The sequence below is a fragment of the Abramis brama genome (genome assembly GCF_963993115.1).
Source record: "Abramis brama genome assembly, chromosome: 25".
Lineage (NCBI taxonomy): Eukaryota > Metazoa > Chordata > Actinopteri > Cypriniformes > Leuciscidae > Abramis > Abramis brama.
The window spans coordinates 14,284,958-14,308,987 of NC_139987.1; the positions used below are offsets into that span (position 1 = coordinate 14,284,958).

General features: G+C 38.2%; 5 protein-coding genes across 10 annotated transcripts; 3 read left to right on the forward strand and 2 right to left on the reverse strand.

Moving 5' to 3' along the window:
* Positions 1-7,725, forward strand: frmd8 (FERM domain containing 8). The gene is made up of 10 exons (XM_084104765.1): positions 1-170; positions 604-691; positions 804-971; positions 3,056-3,157; positions 3,249-3,307; positions 4,158-4,324; positions 4,449-4,670; positions 4,748-5,021; positions 5,228-5,450; positions 5,568-7,725. The coding sequence occupies exons 2-10, from the start codon at positions 604-606 to the stop codon at positions 5,678-5,680; spliced, it is 1,416 nt and encodes a 471-aa protein (XP_083960891.1). The 5' UTR covers positions 1-170; the 3' UTR covers positions 5,681-7,725.
* A 295-nt stretch (positions 7,726-8,020) lies between these two features.
* Positions 8,021-14,625, forward strand: vps51 (VPS51 subunit of GARP complex). Its single transcript, XM_084103686.1, has 12 exons — positions 8,021-8,076; positions 8,162-8,361; positions 8,572-8,701; positions 9,427-9,573; positions 9,740-9,959; positions 10,544-11,465; positions 12,357-12,572; positions 12,649-12,732; positions 12,830-12,964; positions 13,064-13,185; positions 13,691-13,778; positions 13,892-14,625. The coding sequence occupies exons 2-12, from the start codon at positions 8,185-8,187 to the stop codon at positions 14,150-14,152; spliced, it is 2,502 nt and encodes an 833-aa protein (XP_083959812.1). The 5' UTR covers positions 8,021-8,076; positions 8,162-8,184; the 3' UTR covers positions 14,153-14,625.
* A 615-nt stretch (positions 14,626-15,240) lies between these two features.
* Positions 15,241-19,933, forward strand: tm7sf2 (transmembrane 7 superfamily member 2). Of its 6 annotated transcripts, none has more exons than XM_084103692.1 (13): positions 15,241-15,385; positions 15,534-15,622; positions 15,833-15,949; positions 16,189-16,252; positions 16,385-16,581; positions 16,674-16,728; positions 17,168-17,362; positions 17,518-17,621; positions 18,158-18,277; positions 18,401-18,569; positions 18,644-18,724; positions 18,867-18,989; positions 19,537-19,933. In XM_084103692.1, the coding sequence occupies exons 4-13, from the start codon at positions 16,195-16,197 to the stop codon at positions 19,695-19,697; spliced, it is 1,263 nt and encodes a 420-aa protein (XP_083959818.1). In that variant the 5' UTR covers positions 15,241-15,385; positions 15,534-15,622; positions 15,833-15,949; positions 16,189-16,194; the 3' UTR covers positions 19,698-19,933. The 6 variants fall into 6 exon arrangements, with proteins under 6 accessions (XP_083959818.1, XP_083959816.1, XP_083959817.1 ...); XM_084103693.1 differs by having other exon boundaries at positions 15,259-15,385; positions 15,830-15,949; XM_084103690.1 differs by having other exon boundaries at positions 15,247-15,622; positions 15,721-15,949.
* On the reverse strand, positions 19,496-21,969 carry znhit2 (zinc finger, HIT-type containing 2). Its single transcript, XM_084103687.1, has 2 exons — positions 21,823-21,969; positions 19,496-21,737 (listed from the first exon to the last, which is right to left on the reverse strand). Exon 2 carries the CDS (start codon positions 21,687-21,689, stop codon positions 20,091-20,093), a length of 1,599 nt encoding a protein of 532 aa, XP_083959813.1. The 5' UTR covers positions 21,690-21,737; positions 21,823-21,969; the 3' UTR covers positions 19,496-20,090.
* An 871-nt stretch (positions 21,970-22,840) lies between these two features.
* On the reverse strand, positions 22,841-23,984 carry mrpl49 (mitochondrial ribosomal protein L49). The gene is made up of 4 exons (XM_084103753.1): positions 23,832-23,984; positions 23,496-23,643; positions 23,245-23,369; positions 22,841-23,150 (listed from the first exon to the last, which is right to left on the reverse strand). Exons 1-4 carry the CDS (start codon positions 23,931-23,933, stop codon positions 23,004-23,006), a joined length of 522 nt encoding a protein of 173 aa, XP_083959879.1. The 5' UTR covers positions 23,934-23,984; the 3' UTR covers positions 22,841-23,003.
* Positions 23,985-24,030: the final 46 nt, after the last annotated feature.

Genomic DNA, 24,030 nt, shown 5'->3' on the forward strand with positions numbered 1-24,030 from the left:
AGGTTTTTGTTGATTTCACTGGTGGGCGCTGTTTTGAGAACATTATCCAGATGCGCTTCTGCTGCCGTCACACTTTCAGCTCTTTTATGTAACTTAGTCCATTCAAATATCGATGATTTCTGTCTGTTTTGATCGAGAAAGAAGCTTCTGAAACGAAGGACAGTGTCTCGGTATGTTGCTGTTTGTAGTTTGGTTGCCAGGCAGTTACTGGAGTAATGTTAGCTAGCTAACGTTAGCTGGTCAGAATAGGGACGTTAGCTGTGTTTCCTTTTATTTTCTTTCATTTCTCTACTTTTTTTTTATAATATTATTGTATTTTAATCGATTATAAATGATATTTATGCTACAACTGAGCAAAATCTAACTGTAAAATATGCAAAGAATACTTCAGGAATTTAAAAGTTGTTGGGTTAGCCTTTAATAATTACTTAAACTTGTTAATGTTTAGTTATGACTGATCATTTTGCAATGAAAACTACTATCTGAAATGATGACTTCGTTTTTCCTTAGTTTGTTAAGAATATGCCAATAACAAGAAGCAGAAGTATCTTATATAACAACGTCTTGTTTCCTATTCAGTACTTGTGTTTGTTTCTGGATTAGATGGAGAGAGATGATGGCGACTTCCTCCCTGAGCCATCAGAGGACTCTCAGTCCCAGCGAGGAAGTGTGGCTTCCTCAGTCACTAGAGGTTTGTTCTCTGTTCCTTGATGTTTTTTTGGTTCCTCTCTGGATCTGACCGGAGATCCCGATCTGATCATTGTTGACCTGAAGTGATCAGTGTCACTCTTGTGTTTCTCCAGCTCAGGATTTGTTGGTGTACTTGGTGAGCGACAGTGCAGTGCACTTGACTCTGGAGGGTCTTGGCTGCATGAATGCACAGGAGCTCGGCCGCAATGTCCGGGAGGCTCTCAACATTCCCAACTCTGCCGTAGATGTGTTTGCTTTCTGGTTCTGCTCTCCTTTGCTTGGTAATTAATGCTCTTTAGTGCCCGGGCCAAATGTCAAACTGATACAAGATCGTATGACCTATTCATATTTAGGCTATGAAGAAAGGCGAGACACAATGATGGCATTTACAGCCTCTATGGCTGATTTGCAAGTGAAGGGTTGGGAGGGGACTTCAGGAAGTCCTCTGGGTGTTAATGGCTCTGGGTGTTAATGCCATCAACTGGCATTTATGAATTATTTGATGTCTCTTTAAACAAAGGCATAATTTTACTTCTTATCTATTAAAGGCTGGAATACACCACACAACTTTTAAAATCTTAACAGATTTTAAAATACTAGGCATCATACACTTGCTAACTTTGTAATGGCTACAGAGGAAAAACTGGGCACCAACCACTAAAGGCCTGTTCACACCAAGGACGACAACTATACATTTTTAATTATTGTTCTAATTCTATGAGAATAGTGACCACACCATAACTATAACGATAATGACAAAGAGGAACAATATCAGTTGAATCACTTTCAGAATTTTTTTCCTGCTGATGAATGGTAAAATCATTGACAGCCAATCAGAATCAACCCGGCTTTAAAGAGCTCGAGCATGCAAAAGTTTAGCATAACATAATAAACAGAACGATATTGTTCACTGGTGTGGATGCTAACATAGTTATTGTTATAGTAATCTTTATAGTTCTCGTTCCTGGTGTGGACGAGCCTTAAAGGTGCAGTAAGTGATTTCTGAGAAACTGTTGAAAGGGGATTGGACTGAGCACCAAAACACACTTGCAGCCAATCAGCAGTAAGGGGCGTACACACTCACGAGGGGGGAGGAGCCTGTGCTGCATAGTGTGTTTGTGAATTTGGGGGTGGAGGCATCAAGATAGGGGTGTGATCCATTTGTTGAGGGGCATGTTTTGGTGATTTCAAATATCAACAGCGTTTCTCAGAAACCACTTACTGCACCTTTAAAGGGGTGGTTGATTATGATTTCACTTTTTTAACTTTAGTTAGTGTGTAATGTTGCTGTTTGAGCATAAACAACATCTGCAAAGTTACAATGCTCAAAATTCAAAGCAAAGGGAAATATTCGCTTTTAAATAAATCACTTTTTAAGGACTACTACAAACAGCTGGTAGGGACTACACAAGCTTCCTCCGGGGTTAGTGACATCACAAACCCTAAAATTTACATAAACCCCGACCCCTGAACACAATTTCTAGATTATCAAGACAGAATATGCCAATCAATGACTAGAAGATAACTACACATAAGCTACATAAATTCATCAACTAACCATTCAGAAATGTCCTGTTGCATTCTACATGTTGTCACTTCTTCTTGAGTCTCTCCATCATTGTCTGAATCCGGTTTGAACATAAAAGGCTTAAAGTTTTTTAAATGTTCAGTGCATGTCTGTGTGAGTGCAAGCTGTTGAAGCTCCGCCCTCTGTGCCGGGAGCAGCAGCTCATTTGCATTTAAAGGAACAGACACAAAATGGTGCTTTTTTGCTCACCCTCAAAAATTGACAATTTTAACATGCTATATAAAAATATCTGTGGGGTATTTTGAGCTAAAACTTCACATACACACTCTGGGGACATCAAATACTTATTTAGCATCTTGTGAAAAGGGTATTATACCACCCCTTTAACTTTCAAGTAACAACACAAACTACGTGTTCTAAAATTGGCTCAAAATATCAGACATGTTTTGATATCCGCCAAATGAAAGGAATCATAGTCTGAAGCTAAAAAAATTTAGTCTGTGCCCATCATACACTACAGGATTTTCTGTGAAATCTGTTAACACTGACTGTCCAAAATCTGCAGGCTGTCTCTGACTTTTACCAATTGGCATTTAGTTGTCCAGACTGCAAATCGGGGCAAAAATGTCAGTATTCCAGCCATTATTTAGACCTATATTCTAATAATAACATTATTTGTGTTATAATAATGAAAAACAAAACAATAAAAACATTTGTGTTTGATGATTAACAAAGGAAATATGCCCTAGTCAGTGTTTGATCATCATAATTTTTTTCTGAGGTCCTTCTTGTTGATTCCCGCCTTTTGCCTCATTCTGCTGTGATATTTTTGAACAGACCTGCAGTTGAAGCCGAAACATCTTCCCTACAAGTTGTGTCGTCAGTGGCAGGACCTGCTGTACCGCTTTACTGAGGCCCCTGCAGAAGACATTTCTCAAGGTGTGTGTTTTTTGTGTGTTTTTGCTTTTGCATACTTCACCTCACCTGAAAGTTTAAGTGACTTAACAAAAAACATCTCTGTGTTTTTCAGATGAGCCAATTCTGATGTATAAAAGAAATGTTTTTTGTCCCAGGTCAAAAGAACTTCAGGTAATGAACATGTTTTTAGATGTTTGTGTCTTTAAAGAGATAGTTCACCCAAAAATTAAGATTATGTCGTTCCAAATTTGTATGACTTTATTTCGTTTTTTATGCAGAAACTGAAAAAAAGAATATATCAACTGTTTTATCCACACACTGAAAGTCAGTGGGGTCCAAAACAGCATTGCACCCCATTAACCCATATTAACTATATGGGTACTGAGAAATCCATCAAAATATCTTCTTTTGTGTTTTACAGAAGTTAGTGTGTCATACAGGTTTGGAATGACATAAGGTTGAGTATATGGTGTTTTTTATGGTGATCTATCCCTTTAAGCCCAGTGCACACTTTGCGTTTTTCTCTGTCTATTATGATTGTTGCTTATCAGATTGTGCAATATGACCCCAAGAGAGATCTTACGTAAAATCCAAGGCGAACATCAAATGTCTCTCATGTCAGACAGTACATCTTATCTAAGACTTTGGACTTGATTCCTTGGACAGCATTTGTGTCTGGAGTCATTTGGCTTTGGCAGTGGAGGTCATGACATGGACTGCTTATTCTTCAGAGCGATCATAACACGAAGGGACCTAAAGAGATTTATGCTGCATATCAATCATAGACACGCAAAATCTTGCAGCTGCTTGTTTTCAAAATTGTATTTATTAACAGAAATGGGAGTATTGATATATTAAATTAACCATGATTTGTTTTGTGAACTGTATGTTCTTCAATAAAAACAATTAATAAAAACATTAATTTTTTGATTAGTCATCTTGAGGCCCCCTTGGATGAGAACCACTGCTATAAGATGATTTCAATTTCATGTTGTGTAACATTTTTATTTTGTAATGTCAGATTGAAGATGGAGGAGTGTTAAGGTTGCTTTATGATGAGGCAAAGACGAATATCTTGGAGGGTCGATACCCCTGTGACCCTGAACACTGGCTGACGTTGGGAGCGTTGTCTTGTGCTGTCGAGCTGGGGACTGGGCTGGATGACCAGGCTCTAACAGCGGCAATCAGGTGATTAAATCATATCAGTGATTAAATGAGGATAATGTAAAGGTGTTCAGCTATAAGTTTGTGTTGAAAATTGACCCTGAATTGCTGTAATTAATTTTAGTTTCTCCCCTTAATGTTATTCCAGAGAGAAGAAGCTGTCCTCATTCCTTCCAGCCCACGCTGCATTAGGAGGAGGAGGTTTTCTGTCCACACTGAGGGGGAGAGGAGGGCGGAATGCAGAGATGGAGCATAATCTCATAAAGGAGTATCGCACGGTCTGCTCCTCTGCTGCCACCGGACCCAGCCAGGAGCCTGTTGCTTTGCTGCACCAGTACCTCAAGAGCTGCCACACACTGCCTTACTACGGGTACGAATGACGCAAGCGGAAAGTTGTTTGCACATGAAGTGACTGACGCTTACATTTGTTTATTTTTGCATTGGCAGATGTGCTTTTTTCATGGGTGAGATAGACAAGCCAGCCCAGGGCCTTCTTCACAGAGGTGGCCGTAAGGCCGTGAGTGTGGGCATCAGTCTGGAAGGAGTGTATGTCATGGATGTGAAAGAGAAGCATGTCCTCCTGGGTCTCAAGTTCAGCGAGCTGTCCTGGGATCACAGCTATCCAGAGACAGAGGGAGACTCGCATATACTCTGGCTGGAGTTTGATGGAGAGGAGGCTGGCGTGCATGTCAATAAGTTATTAAAAATTTATTCAAAACAGGTGAGCACACAATAAATGAATAATTAACAATGTTATATTTGACAGTGTAAGCAAGCATATATTTAAAATGTTTTGGATTATAGCAATAAAATATTTGTAAAAAAAAAATTAAGTGTAAAATTGATTATAATTATTATTATAAATTTAATAAAATGTCTCCATGATATACTTGCGCATTATTTACCAATATACTTTTTGTTTTCTAGGCCGAACTTATGAGTGGACTCATTGAGTTTTGTGTGGAGTTACGCTCTGTTGGTGAGTCAGCAGCCGCGGGTACTGACGGTGAGGTCACGCCTTCCCAAGAACCAACGGGTCAGGAAACCAATGAGAAAACTCGAGAGCGTCGACAGGGGAAACTGCGCAGACAGAGCAGCGTGGTCTGTAGTCGAGTCCATTCACTCAACACCATCAGCTATGTTGATGACGGTGAGGGACTAAAATTGTGTCCATGCATAGATGGACTCAGTGTTCATTTGTTAATGCCCATTAACTTTTATCATCTGCAATAAATAAGCTCCGTTTAATTTACCTCTCTTGTTTCAGGCAAGGAGATTAAACGTCTAAAGCCCAAAAGAGCTGCTTCTTTCTTCACGCGACAGGCGCAGCCTCCCACTTACTCGGCTGTTCAGGTGACTGAAAGTTTAGAGCAAGGGTGAGCCCCGGCTTCAACACTGCCCTCTTCTGCCCGGTGACCAAAACTACATCTGTCCATTGAGTTCCTTAGAGACGCAGTGCAAAACCACCTGAATGGACAGATCGGACCAAGATCACAGACCGAAGAGCTAAACCACTATTTATAGAGGAAGTGAGCATTATATCACAGGTTTAAGTTAACTTTGTTGGCTGTTAAAAAAAACGAATGTGAAATTTGCTTCAGTTATGCTTTTCTGTCAAACTAATTTATGGACATTATGGTGCAAATGTAAGGCTTTGAGACGATCTGAAAGCTCTGTTTAGGTCACTGTTCTGAATGTAGATTCTACTATGCAAACATCAAACCAAACTACATCCCAGTGGCTGTAAATCAAGACTACAGCAGTTCAGCACTTTGATCCATGCCACTAATACAGCTAAAACTAGACCTTCTGCACCAAAGCGAACAGTCAATGCCTCTAGTATAGGACGACCGCTCTTATACACTAAACCAGGGCTGCAGTCTGTGGCAAAGCATTGCAAAGACGGCATAGAGTCAGTGAGATTATGACATTCTGCGTTACTTGTCTACTGAATGTGTTTGTTGTTTTGGCTGTCTGTTTATTATTGAGCTTGTTTGCATATGCCGACTTCTACTGAGCAACAAGGTCAAATTGAATTATGAATTTTTTTTATTTTTATTTTTTTTCACTGGTGACCAAAGTTAAATCATGAAACAACATGTTTAGTGTTGTTATATACCTTGTTGCTCTGAAGAATCATGCCTTTCTGATGGGGTGAAATGTAATGCTCTGCTGAAAACAATCCAGGTCTGCATTCAAGCAGAGAGAACTTTAATTAATTAATACATCAAATCACCAATTGTGTAGGTGCTTGATGATCAATCAGTGATGTGTTTCTAATTTAGTAATGCTTTTCAAACAGTGTATGAAACCCTAAGCATTGTACTGTATGTCCAGGCTTTCAGAGCTTGAATGTATCTAACTAAATGAAATGTATCTGATTTTTTACTAAATTATTGGCAATGCAGGGCCTGACATTAATGTTTGTTCAGGAGAATTGCTAAAAATGTCACAGGAAGTTGTTTGATCTGGTAACTAAAGTGTCATGCTAATTGTCAGGTGTCATAGTTTGATCGTAACATCTGGTCCTCAGTGTCCAGTTATTCTCCCTGTGGCATCATCATCAAACAATTCAAGATTTTACCAAATTATTGAATTTATGTTCATTATGCATCCTGTTTTGGTATTAATATGCACTGCTGTTTTACAAGCGACTTAAACATTCAGGTACCTGTAAAAGCTTAATGTCAAGCCTTGCATTAACAGGTCTTCAGTTACCAAACACAATTCTGTATTTATCCATGCATGACATCTGTTGTCTTAAATAGATTTTGTGGTGTGCATGTTTCTGTAATCATTGTTTTTACCTGCTTACACATGGGACTCGATGACATTTAAAAGTGTGTAAAAAAAAAAAATAATAATTTTTTTTTTTTTTTTTTTGCATCACAAGCTGAATTGTGAAAAGAAAACGGCCAGCTGAATGGTGTAAAATGATCAGTACACAATGAAGTCAGAAAATCTTACTGCATTTCTGTATTTATGCTAAATGCTTACGCTGACGTCAAGATGTTAATCCTAAAATGCTTAATCCCTGATCTTCTGTACCATATTACATTTTCCATTCTAAAACTAATCCAATATTTGTATTTCAATCTGAACATCTGTCATGCACATAATAACTGTACTGTAGATAGTCACATCTATGTTATAAAATACTGAGTCTGTCAATGCTAATTTAAAGTGCCTTTTTTTTTTTTTACATACATTTTATCTGTTGTTGTAGTTTTGCTGTCATCTGTCCCTTGAAATTGTATCTCCACTACCTTTTGTTGTTTGTGAAGTTTTTATACACAAATTTCTCTACCAAGATTTGTGACTGTAAAATTAACTGAAACCATTTATATGCACATTAAACCCTTTTTATTCCTGCTTTGTACTAACTTCTGGCATACTGATCAGTAAATAACTTTATGTATAATGGATTTTAGATTGTTGTTTTTTTATTTAAACGAACTATCCCTGCAATAAGGTCTTTGATGTGATTAACAGAATTATATCTTCAGGATAAAAAGAAGGGGGAAAAAGAAATGTATCCGTTAAAAAGGTATTTTGTATTACTATTTAATTCACATTAAAACATTTTTAAAAGGCATTTTGTATTAAAATTTAATTGAATTAATATTAAGAACACTATTATTTGGGCCAAATAGTACTTTCTTTTTTTTATTATTATGTAAAAATTCGCGTCCGGGACCTCTATTTTGAAATACAGTCTACAGTGGTGCCATTTTGGATCAGAGCAGTAGCTCCATATACACAAACTGAGTTGGCAGGTAGCAACCAGAGCTCTTGCAACAGATGTTTTGTTGACATCTGTCATTCATTCATGAATTAAAGTCCTACTCCTTCTGACATTAGGCTATACTTGAGCTGTGGTGGAAATGAGTTCAGCTACAACCCCACCGGATTCGGACCCGGCCCAGCGTCGACGGGTTCACAATATGCTGAAGCTCTACTACGGCCTGAATGAGGAAGGAAAAGCCGCAGAACAAGCCGAGTCTCTGGGTCCGTGTGATATCAACGGACCGCATTTCGACCCAGAGATTTATTTAAATAAGGTATTGAGATGAATAATGATAAATAGTGAGTGCTTATTGTTTGTTATGTAGAGATGTGTACATATCCGTCAGCAATGTGGCTTGGAAGTATGCTGTCACTTTGTAGTTTATATGCCACATATACATTATTCTCCAATACATGTTCTGTATTTTATAATAGAAGGTTAAAATGTACTGTGGTTTGGCTTTGAAATGTGTTGTTTGTCTCAGTTGAGGCAGGAGTGTTCTCTGGCTGAGCTGATGGATCATGAAAGCTGTATGGTGAAGCAGATTAGATCTCTGGACAGTGACATGCAAACCCTGGTTTATGAAAACTACAATAAGTTCATCTCAGCCACAGGTTAGCAAATGGATGAAATGATAAATATCGGAATGGAATGTTGTTCAGATTTACTGTTAAAGTCACCATGAATTCAAAATGTACATTTCTTGTTTTTTATGGAATATTGCAGTGTGCCTTATAAATTATATATCATTGCAAATCATTATTATTATTTTGTAATTCATGTGCTGTCTCATATACAATTCATATACAATCTCCTGTCACAAAAAGTCCCCCCCATATATTTTCTTGTTCGAGAAGCTGTTTCACTTGGATATATGTCCCAATAGGGAAGAAAAGACTATCAAAACTTGCATTTCATGCCAACATTAATAATGCTTAATGTACCTATATGTACTAAAACGGCAATATTAAAAGATCAAATTCAATATAGACCTACAGGCAAGCAGATGAGCCCATAATATAAACGCAGTGTGCTAATTTGCAAATTAAGTGTTTTCTTTTGGGTTTTCCGAATGCATCTGTTCACCTGTATATAGTCTGTAAGGTGTATCTAACAATCCAATCAGTTCCTGATTGACAAAATCAAGTCCTGCCCTACATCTTTTTTTGCTCGAGAAGCCATTTCACTTGGATGTACATCTCAATAGGAAAAAAAGACATTTCTCCAGCATGGCTGGTCTTCTAGTTCCTTTGATGATTTTGTTTGGACATTAATCACAGCATTTTATCATTCATAACCATTCTCTGATGATGTTAAAAGTGTTTTTGTCTCTCCACAGACACAATCAGAAAAATGAAGAATGACTTCAAGAAGATGGAAGATGAAATGGACTGCTTGTCAGCCAACATGGCCGCTATCACAGAGTTTAGTGCCTGCATTAGTGGGACGCTGCAAGGCCAGCATGCACAGATCACTAAACTATCAGGTATGAATAATAAATGTATGATCCATGACTGGTTGACTTTACAGCCTTGTATTGCTAGTATAACAACCATTATGTCTTCAAACCACCTTAGATACTCTCATATACAAGATCTAAAGGCTCTAAAAGAATTCTGCTCAAGTCAAGAATCTTTCACCTTTCTGTATAGGTGTTCACACTCTCCTCCGTAAGCTGCAGTTTCTGTTTGAGCTGCCAGCCAGGCTTAATAAGTGTCTGGAGCTGCAGGCCTATGCCCAGGCAGTGAGTGCCCACCGGAGGGCACGGTGTGTCCTGCAGCAGTATAGTCATATGCCCTCTTTCAGGGGCATCCAAGACGACTGCCATGTCATTATGGAGCAGCTCGCTCAACAGCTGCGGCAGAAATTCAGGTCTGTGTTCTCTCGGATGTCATTGCATATTTGTATTAGTTTTGAAAAAAATGTACATGCTGTATTTAGTATAAGTAAAGTGTAAGTACATAGTACTTAAAGCCACTTAATATAAAGTGGGACCAATTATTATACTAATAAATACTGTAACAGGCTCATTGTAAGTTAACGTTTGTTAATACGTTAACACGTTAACTAATGTTAGCAAATGAGACCTTATTGTAAAGTGTTACCAGCATATTCATAATTTTCATAATGATAATATTAATATTAGTATAATGAAAATTAGAAATAAAGCTTTTTTAAATAGAAATATATTTTTAAAAAACGAATTAAATAAAAATATAAAACCATATGTAGAGCGCTTTAAGTACCCAGAAAAGCGCTATATAAATGTATCAAATTGTTATTATTATTAAAAAACTGAAAATATAAAATTAAAAGCTAATTCTAAATATTAATAGTATATAACTAATACTTTCTAACACTGGGATGAAGTGTTTTTTTTTTTTTTTACAGTACATGCCTCCCCTCAAATCTAATGTCATGTTCTTTATTAATGTAAAGGTAATATTTGCTTGCAGGGATGGAGGTTCGAGTGCTAAAGATCTCTCTGAATGTGTTGAGCTGCTTCTGCAGTTGGACGAGCCCGCGGAGGAGCTCTGTGACAAATTCCTCAGCCACGCCCAGTCTCGGTTGGAGGCGGATCTTCAGGGACTGGAGGCGGAGCTTAAAGACACTGCAGAGCTTAAAGACTCTGCGGTTACTGATACTGGTGGAGGCTCGGCCCAAAAAACAAGTCCTGGATCAAATCCCGTATCTCCTAGTTCCTCTGTGTTCAATCCATTCCTCTCCCCTACGGCCGGAACAGACATTCTAGAGTTCATAGATCGAGGGTGTAATGAGTTTGTCAGCAGTCTCTGTTTGGTTATTGCCTCCTATCAAGAATTGTTCATCAACCGTCCCCAAGAAGGTGAATTAGCTTCGAAGAACATCCCCGAGATGGCTAATGGCAAGCTACATGTGTTTGTCGACAATCTAGCTGCTAGGTATTTCTCTCTAGTGGAGCGGAGGATACAGGAAGAGAAGGGAGTGGGAGATAACTCTCTGTTAGTGAGAGCTCTGGATCGCTTTCATCGCAGATTACAGGCCATATCCAAACTACTTCCGGGGTCAGCAGTGCCCAGCCAAGGAACTGAGATAGTGGTGCGAGCAGCAAGAGAGAGAATCAAACAGTACCTGTCTGCCTTACAGACCTTCTACCATGACAGCCTTACTGATGTAAGACAGGCATTGGCTGCCCCTCGCCTATCAGTGGGCGGGGCCAGTGCATCGGGAGGTGGGGCTCTCGTAGGAGGGACTACAAGCAAGGATGCCCCGCCCAGTCTGCCAGAACTGCTGATGTCCTTATCAAACTTTATTCTGAATCAGTTAAAGTCTGTATTAGCATCAGTGCATCTGTTCACAGCAAAGGACATCACATTCTCCAACAAGCCTTATTTCAAGGTAAAGAATGAAGTGTATATATGTAACTTAAAAACTTTGATTTTTAGTATCGGACCTTTCACACACTTGTCACACTTGTGATCCTCTGCGGTCAAAACAGACTGAAGACAGTAAGCATACATTTTTTTTAATGAAATCAATGTACTATACTGTGTTTAATTTAAAGGTCTAATCCTGGTCTAATTTTAATTTCTAATCCTGCCTACAATTTTTCATGTTCATATAACAAGTGCCACAAAAGTCATTAAGTTTTATACTATTCCAATCCAAACTCAGAACATAAATTTTACAGTCTAAAATAGCTGAAGACCACCAGAGGGTTAAAGGGTTAGTTCACCCAAAAATAAAAATTCTGTCATAATTTACTCCCCCCTCATGTTGTTCCAAACCTGTAAGACTTTCATCCATCTTCGGAAGACAAATTAGGATATTTTTTATAAAATCTGAGAGATTTACGTTCCTCTGTTGACAGCTACACAACTACCACTTTGACGCTTCAAAAAGTACATAAAGAGATCGTAAAACTAATCCATATGAATTGAGTGGTTTAGTCCAAATTTTCTGATGAGACAGATTTGAACAGATTTAATTTAGGCTTTTATTCACATATAAACATTCATCAATTTACACATCAGTTGCGGTAAACGTAAGATTAAGCATGTTCGCTTGATGAATCAATGAGGTTCATTCTTGTCTGTTACGCTGCACTTTTGATCCTTCAGATTTCCTAAAATATCTTAATTTGTGTTTCGAAGATGAACGAAATGCTTACGGGTTTGGAATGACACGAGGGTGAGTAAATAATGACATTTTTGGGTGAAGTAACCCTTCTTAAAAGTATTACTGTTCCCATGTCGTTTGTCTAATACCCGTCTCGTATGTTTCTCACAGGGTGAGTTTTGCAGTCAGGGTGTGCGTGAGGGTCTGGTGGTGAGCTTTATTAAGTTTATCTGCCAGTCGTCTCGGCAGTACTGTGAGAGTGCAGGTGACAGAGGAGGATCCACCCCTCCTGCCCTCCTTCTGTTGCTCTCTCGTCTCTGTCTGGACTACGAGACCTCCACCATATCCTACATTCTCACACTCACAGATGAACAGTTTCTTGTACAGGTATTCCATATCCATTATATTCTGATAAAAACAAACTCTAAATACACTTCTCATGCTGACTTTCCTCTCTAAACAGCACCACACTCCAGTCACTTCTGTTACAGCACTTTGTGCAGAGGCCAGAGAAGCAGCTCAGAAATTACTGAACCACTATGTGAAGGTAATTCATAGAAAATATTTAGCTGTCCCGAGTCATTTATTTTGGTCTAGGATTGTTGCTGGACAACATTTGTTGAGCTGGTTTTGTTTTGATACAGGTTCAGGGGTTAATCATCAGTCAAATGCTGAGGAAGAGCGTGGAAACAAGAGACTGGGTGAACACCATTGAACCTAGAAATGTTCGAGCTGTAATGAAGAGGGTGGTGGAAGATACCACCTCTATTGATGTACAGGTGATGCATCGAACATTTGTTCCAAATGTCATTTACAAAAAAAATCTTAATCATTTGCATAAGCCAATTGTAATGTTTCTCTTTCTTGCATGTGTCTAGGTGGGACTGCTTTATGAAGAAGGAGTAAGGAAAGCGCACAGCAGTGACTCCAGCAAACGCACATTCTCTGTGTACAGCAGCTCAAGACAGCAGATCCGCTACGCACCGAGCTACACACCCAGGTGCACAATCACTGCACTAATTTTACTAAGTTATTTACTAAGTTTACCTGCGTCAACCATCTTCCCAAATTTGTAATAAAAAGCTTTTATAAATCTGTTGTCAAACAAATAGAAGCTTTAGGGCTTCCCTGCATTTTTCCGGTAAAATATAAGCTCTGTGTTTTAACGTTTTAAAAAAGAAATGAAGGCAGCCATGAATATTAATATTGTACATTTACTTATTATTATTTATTATTATTAAATGCATGGTTCTTATTTTACGGTATTACTGCATTATATTATTACAGTATTATTGGAATGATTGTTTAATTTGTACAGTTTGAATAATATTTAAATTATATAATTTTATATTTTGAATATTATTATTATTGTATGGGGGGGGTCAGGTCTTCCCCTTCTTTTTTGTCTTTAGATGATCACATGCCTGAGTTCTGTAAAGGTATAATATTTAGTCACACATTGATTATAGGATATTGTTTATGTTTTGTTTTGTTTTTTGTTCCAGTGCTCCAATGGACACAAACTTGCTCAGTAACATTCACAAACTATTTTCTGAGAGGATCGATATATTTAGCCCAGTGGAGTTCAACAAGGTAGAAAACCAAACACTATTAGCTAACTATTGTTACTGTAATTTATCTAACTGACCAGTGCAGATATTCGTATTTGAGTGTTTTCAGTCTGTATAATCAGTTTTCTTTCCTAGGTCTCAGTGCTAACTGGCATCATTAAGATAAGTCTGAAGACATTCCTTGAATGTGTCCGTCTCCGTACGTTTGGCAGATACGGACTTCAGCAAATCCAGGTGGACTGCCACTACTTACAGATGTACCTGTGGCGGTTTGTGTCTGATGAGAACTTGGTGCACTTCCTGTTGGATGAGATTGTGGGTAGTGCCGCCCATCGTTGCTTAGACCCGTCTCCAATGGAGCAAAGTGTCATTGAGGTCATCTGTGAGAGGGGGTAGAGTGGGTTCTTTTCCTTAAATCTGCAGTCTAGTTTGCACATAGGTGAAACTGAACTCAATTGGTGGACATTATTAATACTTATATTTGAAGTTTTCTTGTATCTGGTCGCTTGAACACTGAATATAAAGTCTGTGACCTCCAATTGAACCCAATGACAGCTGGATTGAGATTGCACTTTTTGGGGGGCATCATTTGATTAAAGCTTTGGATGTGTGAACATTGGGTGCTAAAAGGTCAATTATGAAGATCTTTTTTAAGTGTCACAAAATGAACACAACTCAACAGTAAAAGTAAATAAAGCCATTTATTTAACTAAAATCACTATATATTAAGGGTAAGATGATTTGTTTATAAAACCAGTATGTTTGAAATTTTTATTTTATTGTTGATTACTGTATTCATCAACTTTGAAGGCTGTTCAATCTGCATAACTGGATAGTATGTATTTAATAAACGTAATGCACAAAAATAACTTTGCGTCTAACCGTGTCTTGGGATGAGAAACTGCTTTTATTTTATTTTATTATTAGATATAAACATAATAGCCAACAAATATTATCAACATGAAAACAAGAACCGGAACATACACCAGAGGAGGAAGAAAAAAAAACAGACAAAATGTACAATAATAGTAATAATACAAGAAAAGATAAGCAAATAAATAAAGGAGATACAATCAATTAGAGCATGTTAGGATAAGAAAATGCGACAAAATTTAAATGGGGATTTTGAAGAGAGCACAACAAGACAATGTTTCCTTGCTTTGGTCTTCTCTGAAACAGAAAGCGTTTAAAGGTATTGATGAAATTCGTTGGGGATGAGAAACTGCTGTTATTTAATGCACTTAGACGGTGGCCCGAGGGGAGATTTCGTGTTTTCAGACGATCTGTGGTGATGGATAACCCAGTTTTTTATATGTAACCGCTACGCTTTTCAACAAAGCAAATAAAAATTGTTGCCACTCACATACTTTGTCCATTACTATAATATCGGTAACTTTCTCCAGGTTATTTTTCCGGCGAATAGAGCAAGCAGCTACGTGTGGGGTCCGACCTGCATGACGTATTTGTTGCCTTCATCCAATAGCGTGCGTGGAAAAGTGTCGGTGTTGGTGATGCGTTTGTGAACACACTGGCGCGCTTCGCGCCCATGATTAAAGATTGTACTAAGATAATAACTATTTTACCCACTTTTACTACATATTCAGTTTGACACAAAATGAGAATGTAAAGGTAACGTTATCCATTCGTACTGTTTTTATTTTATGTAACCATCTTTTGTCATACGATGTCCTGTCATTTCCTTGTAATCTTTAATAAATACACCCTTCTGATTTCACACATTTGACACTAATGTATTGCTTGGAAACACAACGTCAAGAAAAAACGAGACAGACAATACTCTTTTTCCCGCCCATGTTTACTTGGAAGAAATAGCAAAACATGAAGTGCTGTATGCATAGATTTGAGGTAAGTGGACCCACCATTCCCTTCACAGACATAAGTTGGGAGGAATTTATTATTAACTGTAATAATCTTTTTTTATTGTCTATGGTAATAATATGAAGCCAGATCAAACGTTCTCCCCATTGGTCAGTAAAGCAGTAGGGGCGGGTTTTTCCGCTTTACTCTGATTCGGATTGGTCCGCTGGTTGTCTCTCTCCACTCTTCTGATAGCAGCGTACACGCTGATTGGTCAGGGACAGTACATCCATACAGCGTGTTCAGGGCGGAACTAGGTGACGCATCTTCTCAGTCATTAAGTGTGATGATGAGCGGCTAACATACAATATAACAGTAAGTTCGTGGAAAACCGAGGTAAGAGAAAAATACACTGTTTATTTTATGTATATATTAATGTTTTGTTTGGTTGATTCGCTTAAGTCTGAGAATAATCATGATATTACGAATGCGTCTTTTACACAACTTATATTAACAAACGCAATGTAATTTAAATAACGCACTATTCTTGTATACTGAATGTGTTGTCAGCCATGCTAAGAGCTCTCCTCTTCTCTCATTTTTGTCCCAAACAGGCAAAAATGAAGCCGAACAAGCGCAAAGCACATTCAGCTGAAAGGGAATTTGGCGGTACTCTTGGTTAGCCATTATTTGTTATATATATATATATATCCACATGTTTGTGTATGTGTAATAAAAATGGATCTACAGTGTGATTACATATGGCTTCTGTGCAGTATTTGAGATCATTTGTTCTCATCACCTGTTCAGGTGCCACCTGCATCCCTGTGTTCCTGCCTCTGACTGTTCTGTACCTCCTGAGTGTGTGTCGGTCTCCAGAAGCCAGTGTCCTGCAGTGGCCCCCTCCTTTGACCCCCGCAGCACATTTATGGGACCCTTTGGCTGCGGTTCTGGTTGTAGGTTGGATCACCCTGCAGAGTTTTCTCTACCTGCTGCCCATTGGGAAGGTGAGATACTGTATCATGCATCTCTTTGAAAGTCATTAGATTATTTTCTGAGGAAAGAATGTCAGATTTTACACTAATTTATTTGTTTACAGGTTTCTGAAGGATTGGTCCTCAGAGATGGATCCAGACTGAAATATCCCATAAATGGTAATATAGGCTGGCTGTCCGTCTGAAATGTTATAGAAATAATGCTAATAATGGCTGCTTTACATTTGTAATTGTTTTTTAACTTTTCATATCTTTGACATGAATTAAGCAGGATAGCCTTTGACCTCTTGTCCTTGGTTTTCCTTTTTACCACCTATGATATACAAAATAAAGTTCAAATTCCATTTGCCAGTAATCTCCAATTTCCCCCTATAGCTGGACTGTGCTTCAAAATAAAATAAATGTTATTTTAATATTATATGCTTCATTATTTTAGTGCTGATTTGGTGAAGAAGAAACATTTCTTATCATCATCAATGTTGCTTAATAAAATTTTATGGAAACCAAAAAACTGGCAAACCCCCAAACTTTTGAAATGTAGTGTATATGTATGGATATGAATGTGATCTGTAGTATTTTTTATTTATTTTTTGCTTAGGTTTCCATGCCTTGAGCATTACTGCTGCCCTGTTGATAGTATGTGTTTTGCTGGGAATGCCCCTCGGGTATCTGTTTGAGCTCATTTTGCCTCTGGCTGTATGTGCCATTGGGCTGTCCTACCTGCTGTCTATGTACCTGTATATCCGCTCTTTCTGGGCACCTCAACATGCTTTATCACTTGGAGGAAACACAGGTGAGATGATCAGTTCTGATACTTATTTTTTATATAATCTATAAGTAATGTTTCACTATGCATGGAGTCACTTGACCTCTTCGATGCGGAGTCCTTTCATCAGATATTCCAGATGCTGCTACTGTTTGTCAATTCAGTTTCTTTGTCATTTGTAGGAAATCCTCTGTATGACTTCTTCATGGGTCGAGAGCTCAACCCTCGCATTGGAAACTTTGACTTGAAATATTTCTGTGAACTAAGACCTGGATTAATAGGCTGGGTACGAGTTTTAATCTTTTTGAAAATAGTCTCTATTCTCAACAAGGCTAGATTTATTTGACCAAAAATGCAGTACATAGTAACATGGTGAAATATTACAAAAATACAGTAAAATTGTGAAATATTATTACAATTTAAGTTTAAGTTTGCTAATTTAATATATTTTAAGATGTAATTTTTGTCTCTGATGGCAAAGCTGAATTTTCAGCACCTCTTCAGTGTCACATGATCTTTCAGAAATCATTCTAATATGCTGATTTGATGCCAAAGAAACATTTCTTATTATCAATGTTGAACACAATTGTGTTGCTTGTTTAATATTTTTGTGGAAACTGTATTACATTTTTGATCAGGATTCTTTGATGAATAGAAAATTCAAAAGAACAGCATTTATTTGCCTTTACCGTCACTTTTGATCAATTGAATGCATCCTTGCTGAATGAAAGTATACATGCAGGTTCAGGTTATGCAACTTTAAAATTAACACCAAAGTATTTTTACCTAAGTCTCTTTTTATTTTGTGCCATTGTTTTTCAGGTGGTAATAAACCTGGGGATGCTAATGAAAGAAGTAGAGTTGAGGGACTCTCCATCTCTTGCCATGCTGCTTGTCAACGGCTTCCAGCTCCTCTATGTAACAGATGCACTGTGGAATGAAGTATGACAAAACTAGTCTAGTCTGAAAACTTCTGAAATGCATTTATAATGGTGGAAGGAACAGTTTGGCATATGTAGACAAAGTCCCACATACATAACATTATACTTTTCCTTGTATCTGCAGGAGGCTGTGCTTACTACTATGGACATTGTGCATGATGGATTTGGGTTCATGTTGGCGTTTGGCGATCTGGCCTGGGTTCCCCTCACATATTGCCTTCAGGCCATGTTTCTGGTTGTGCACCCACAGTCACTCAGTACTCTTGGAGCAGCAGGGATTATTCTTCTAAATGGTAATCTACAGCCTGTTTTGCAGCAATCTGAGCGTTTAACAGTTTCTAACTTTCCTCTTTTCAATCGTTCGCAGGAGTGGGTTATTTCATTTTCCGGAAGTCCAACTCTCAGAAAAACCAGTTCAGAAGAGACCCCACACATAAAAGTGTAGAACGTACGTCGCATTACTACAATGAACACATTGTACATTATCAGTATCTAACACATGAAACAGGATGAATTTCTTACTGGAGAGACAATTAGGGCCTCCAAAATGAATATAAATGAATTTTCTCATCCACCCTTTTCACTTGTAGACCTGGAAACTATTGCCACAGCAACAGGAAAGCGGCTACTGGTGTCAGGGTGGTGGGGGTTTGTCAGGCATCCAAACTACCTCGGGGACCTTCTCATGGCTCTGGCCTGGTCCCTGCCTTGCGGTAAGTGATGGGCAAATTATTAATAACTGATGTCCTTCATTTCAGTTACATGCTGATCATTTCAGTTACAAATTGTCATCATTTACTCACCATCATGTCATTCTAAACCAATAAGACTTTCTAATGATACCTGAGAGGTTTCTGTCCCTCGATTGAAAGTCCAGGTAACCAAAACTTAGAATCAAACAGGTCATAAAAGAAATATATTTGAATCGAGCGGTTTATATTCAAGTCTTGCGAGAAATAATATCGCTATATGATGAATAGATTTATTTAGGCTTTTATTTACATCTAAACAATGATCATCACACATGCACAGAGCACAACACAATATTTACCAAAATATCTTAATTTGTGTTTTGGAATGACATGTGAGTGAGTAAATGATGATAATTTTAGTGAACTATCACTCTAAATACAAATTTTTTAGCTGTTTGCCATTGTATTTTAAACTATCCATGTTTTGCCATCAAAATAAATAAAAGGAAACGTAAGACAAATCATACTTCAAATATAATTAATTGTTTATTCCACTTTTTTCCCCTAGGAATGTCACATATTCTGCCTTACTTCTATGTCATATATTTCACCATTCTGCTCATCCACCGAGAGGCCAGAGATGAGAAGCAATGCAGAGCCAAGTACGGACTGGCCTGGGACACCTACTGCAGACGAGTGCCCTACAGAATAATCCCGTTCATTTATTAATGCGGACTGATGTGTTCTGAAGGACCAAAAGATTGTTGCGTGCAACTATTTAGGTGCAAAGGTGGATGTCAGCATCGGTGCAGAGAACCAGATATCCATTGAGCCAAGATAAAATATATTGCATACATTGTTGTTGTTTTTTTGCATCATAACATATCTATCCATTCATTCAAATGTTTTGTTTTTTTTAAAGTATGAAAAATGTTGTTATATTATTAAAAAGCATTTTAATATCATCAGTGCGCAGTGCTTTTTGAATCAAGTGTGGACTAGCATAAATTACATTTAAAGATACTCAACCACAATTTTTTAATTCTTTAAATTACATTACACACAAATGCTTTTAAAAAACAATTGCCTTATTATTACTAATATATAGTAATCACCACAATCTCACTCAATTTCTTCTATCAACGCACCTTTACTTCTACTTTTTTCCCGTCCCTCTTCCAAGCGTTTCTTCTCTCCCTCTAATGTCGTCCTCTCCTCTTCCCTTCTCTCATAGTCCGTCCACACACATCCTGCCAGACTCCTCAGAGCTCTGGGATTCTCTTTCACCCAAGACTGAAAAAACTGACACTTCTTTCCAGCTTGAAAAAACATCCGCCTCGTCCGCTCGTCTTCCTTCGGAACAGAAGCCTTTGCCTCGCTCAAAGCTGCGCGCAGCTGGGACAGAGCGGACAGCGCATATCCCTCAGTGTCCTCTCTGCTCTCTCCAGTCAGAACATGAGCCACCGCTTCCACAGCTCGAAGGGAAGCTAAAGGGTCCTCGGAATCGAAGTATCCTCCTGCAGATACTGCCCTTATCCCGGCGTCAAGCGCCTCTGGGACGGAGTTGAAGACCCGTCCGCCACCCAGACCCTCTGAGATGGCAAGCACAGCCTGACAAAACTCTAGCAGAATCTCTGAGAAGTCTCCATTGTAGAGGCACAGGGAGAAGGTGTAACCGTAAAGAGCATTGATGAGGTTGAACCGCACTAGAGGAGATGGCTTTGACGATAACGTGTGAAGAGGGGGAATTTTGGCACTTATTGGAGGGATTGAGTGTCTTAGTGTTTTGTCTGATTGTACTTTACTGCGACTGACTTCCTTGATTTTTTCGTATTTTTTCTCATTCACATCGTGCATTTCTTCCTGATTCTCAGACTGAAGTTCCTCTATAAGTGCTTTAGTGTCCTTCTCATGCCGTTCCCACCAGGGGCTCCACAGGACAACCAGCCCACCGATGCCACCTTCTTTCACCAGACTCTCAAATTTCTCCTTTTCCTGGGCCGACAACAACGACCAAAGTTCTTCCTCTGAAAGAAAGTCGATATCCAGCCCGGTTAACTTTTCAGCTAAATCAGCTTCCTCTTCATCACACCCGTGTTCAATATCTCCGAGTTTCGCCAGTATTTCTTGCACCTCGTCAGTTTTTTCATCCCCGCCAGATTGAATCTCTGCTAACCTAGAAAGCAGCTCCAAAGCATGTGCGTCTTGTTCAGTCACACTATTTTCATCTTCTCCCAAGTTCCTTAATAAATTCTCCATCCCTCCCTCACTCTCTGCACTCTGTCTGAGCCGTGCCAGAATTTCATGCATTTTCCTTTTCCCCTCTTCATCTGTGGCACCTTGTGATTTGAGCTCCTGAAGCACAGACTCTCTGTAAAACTCCTCTGAGCACGAGGAGTGATTCTGACTCCTGTAACAAGCCAGTCCGCAATACAGGACGTTACACCTCGGGCAAGTGTAACAGGACGGTTTGGATAAGCAAAGCCCACATGGCTTGACTAATGATGCATTACCATCAGTAGTTCCGTCCTTTGTGCCATTAGCAGGTGTCAGAAGAGGTTCAGAAGTCCCTCTTTTGGGAAGTGCGATCCCATCTTTGGTGGTAATTGAGTCAGAGTCTGTTTCTGGCCAGTCGTTTAAGTGTTCTTCCGCCTTTGGTGCAATATCAGTGAGTAATGAACGAACACACGCAGGGATTTTACGTCTAACAACGGGATCCATGAGAAGCTAATTTCCTGAGTTAGAATGCATTTGTATGATAGTTATGATCTGCAATTAAAACGTAAAATCATCTTTAAATTCAGTTACACATCAACAGCACTACTAATAAAGTTTTTTTTGGTATTTATCTTACCTGACCAAAATCTGTGTATGCGCACACTCACACACACAATTAAACTTAAAAAGTAATGGATTTTTTCGTCAGCGCGTGTTTATAAAATGCTTTCATGCTGACGCGTCACGTTAGAACTACGTTGATCGTCGCAACATGATGACGCATACCTCCTTTTGCTCTAAACGACAAGGCTGCGCAATATTTGCGCAGATTGACATACAGACAGATTTTTTTTGTCGTTTTTTCTCTTTTGTATTGTTTTATTGCTGTATTCATACTTGTATGTTTAACATTTGAACGAAAGTATGTATAACCAACATAAATCCGAAATATGTTACAGAAGAGAGCAATAAGGATTGTAAATCAGGTTTACTATGTGAACCAACAAATATATTATTTAATAAATTACATGCTTAAAAAAATGATTTAGGTGATTTTTTCACTGCACAGAGGATGTATAAAGTGTGTAATAATTTACTTTATAATTGTATTAAGAGGTTTGAAATGAGAGTAAGTCAGTAAAAACTAAGGGGAATCTACATGTTTAAAAAACAAGACAGTAAAAAATGTACAAAAAATAAATAAATGTAAAAAAACACATGTATCTGTGTCAAAGGGGTTAACCCATGGAATAATTGTGACAGTAATTAAGTTTAGTAATTAAATTTATTTTTAAATAAGGTGGCAATTAAATAACTTGAAATGAATAATTTGTGTATGTGGAATATAAATTATTTTATTAATGTTTGAAAGGTGTACCTTTTTAGTTAAGTATGCACATTTTGGAAAATGTCTTATGTAACCATTTTTGTTTATTTTATATAAATCAACTCCAGTGAGAAAAGAGACACTTACTTGATAACTACGTTTAAAAGGGTAGGCAATAATAAGCATAGGCTTAAGCCTACACCTTTTTCATGTATATTTTGTAAATTATCATGAAAATTTGTCTATGAGGACCAAAATAAATTGAATTGTTATTGTACATAATGCTATTCAATGATATTGAAGTAGTACACAAGTATTACAAATTGGATTTTGTGAGAATACCTTACATTTATTTGTTTTAATCCTAAACATCAGGGATAACATAAAAAATGTTAACAAACTGACAAAGTTATCACTCAGCCTTTTCTGTATTGCAGTTCAGTTCATTAGCTGTGGCTTGAGACTCCAGCAACTGTTCACCACATCAGCATTTAAAATCCCTTCTTCAGAAGCCAGTCCTTCAGCTCTTTATCAAACTGCCCTTTAATTCTAATAGTCCCGGTTACTTCATTGACCTGTGTTGGAGGCTCTTTGCCCGTAAGCCCCAGCAGGAATTCCTTAACATCCTTGTTCAGGGCCTGGAAATGATTGATGTAAAATTAATAAAAATAGTCTTGGACCATTATATTATTACACATAGTGCTTCTAAACACATCTGTTCATTGCACTCACCCATATGTCTCCCTCAACCTTTCTGAGCAGAGTGCTGTGCTGATTCCCATGCTTGATGTCAGAGTAAACAGGAACATTGTGCATTCTGGAGCGACGGATCATGTAGGGCAGTGAAGGTTGAGTATCTGTGTACATAATAAAACTCATTAAAAATGCGATATGAAGCAAAACATCTACCCCTTGTTATAGCCAAGAGACTGGTATGATCATATGTATTTTCCCATCTAGGGTAACAATAAAAGTGCGTCTACCTGGTGGTGGGATCCATCCTGACGGTGCAGGACCATCATGTCTAGGAGGAGTTGGGATGCGTGAAGGAGGAATAAGTCTCTCCACAAACCTGAACTCTTCTGTGGATTCAATGATGCCCACTGATCCTTCAGCAGGGCTGTTTTGTGTCTAAAATCAAACAAAACCGTCTTGTTAAAGCACTCCGCTATGTTTCAATATTAAGCCAAAATTATTGCTTGTTATTGCATAAAACCACTCGAAACATTTCAAGAACAAATCATCCCGAAGCAAATTTACATATATTGTGACATTCAGTGTAAATTCAATTATAAGGTAAAACTGACTGTAATACTAACTCTTAAGCAAGATCCAGAACACAATGAACGCGTGGCTGGATTAAAGGCTCTGTAAGCAACTCGACAGACTTTCAAAGACATGCTTCTGACGGAGGCGGACATTTCTCTTTTCTGAGAGAGAGGAAGGACAGCAACATCTTACGTCATGGGTCTGAATGAAAAGCTTTATTTACAACAGAAAAAAATGCAGAATATTTAT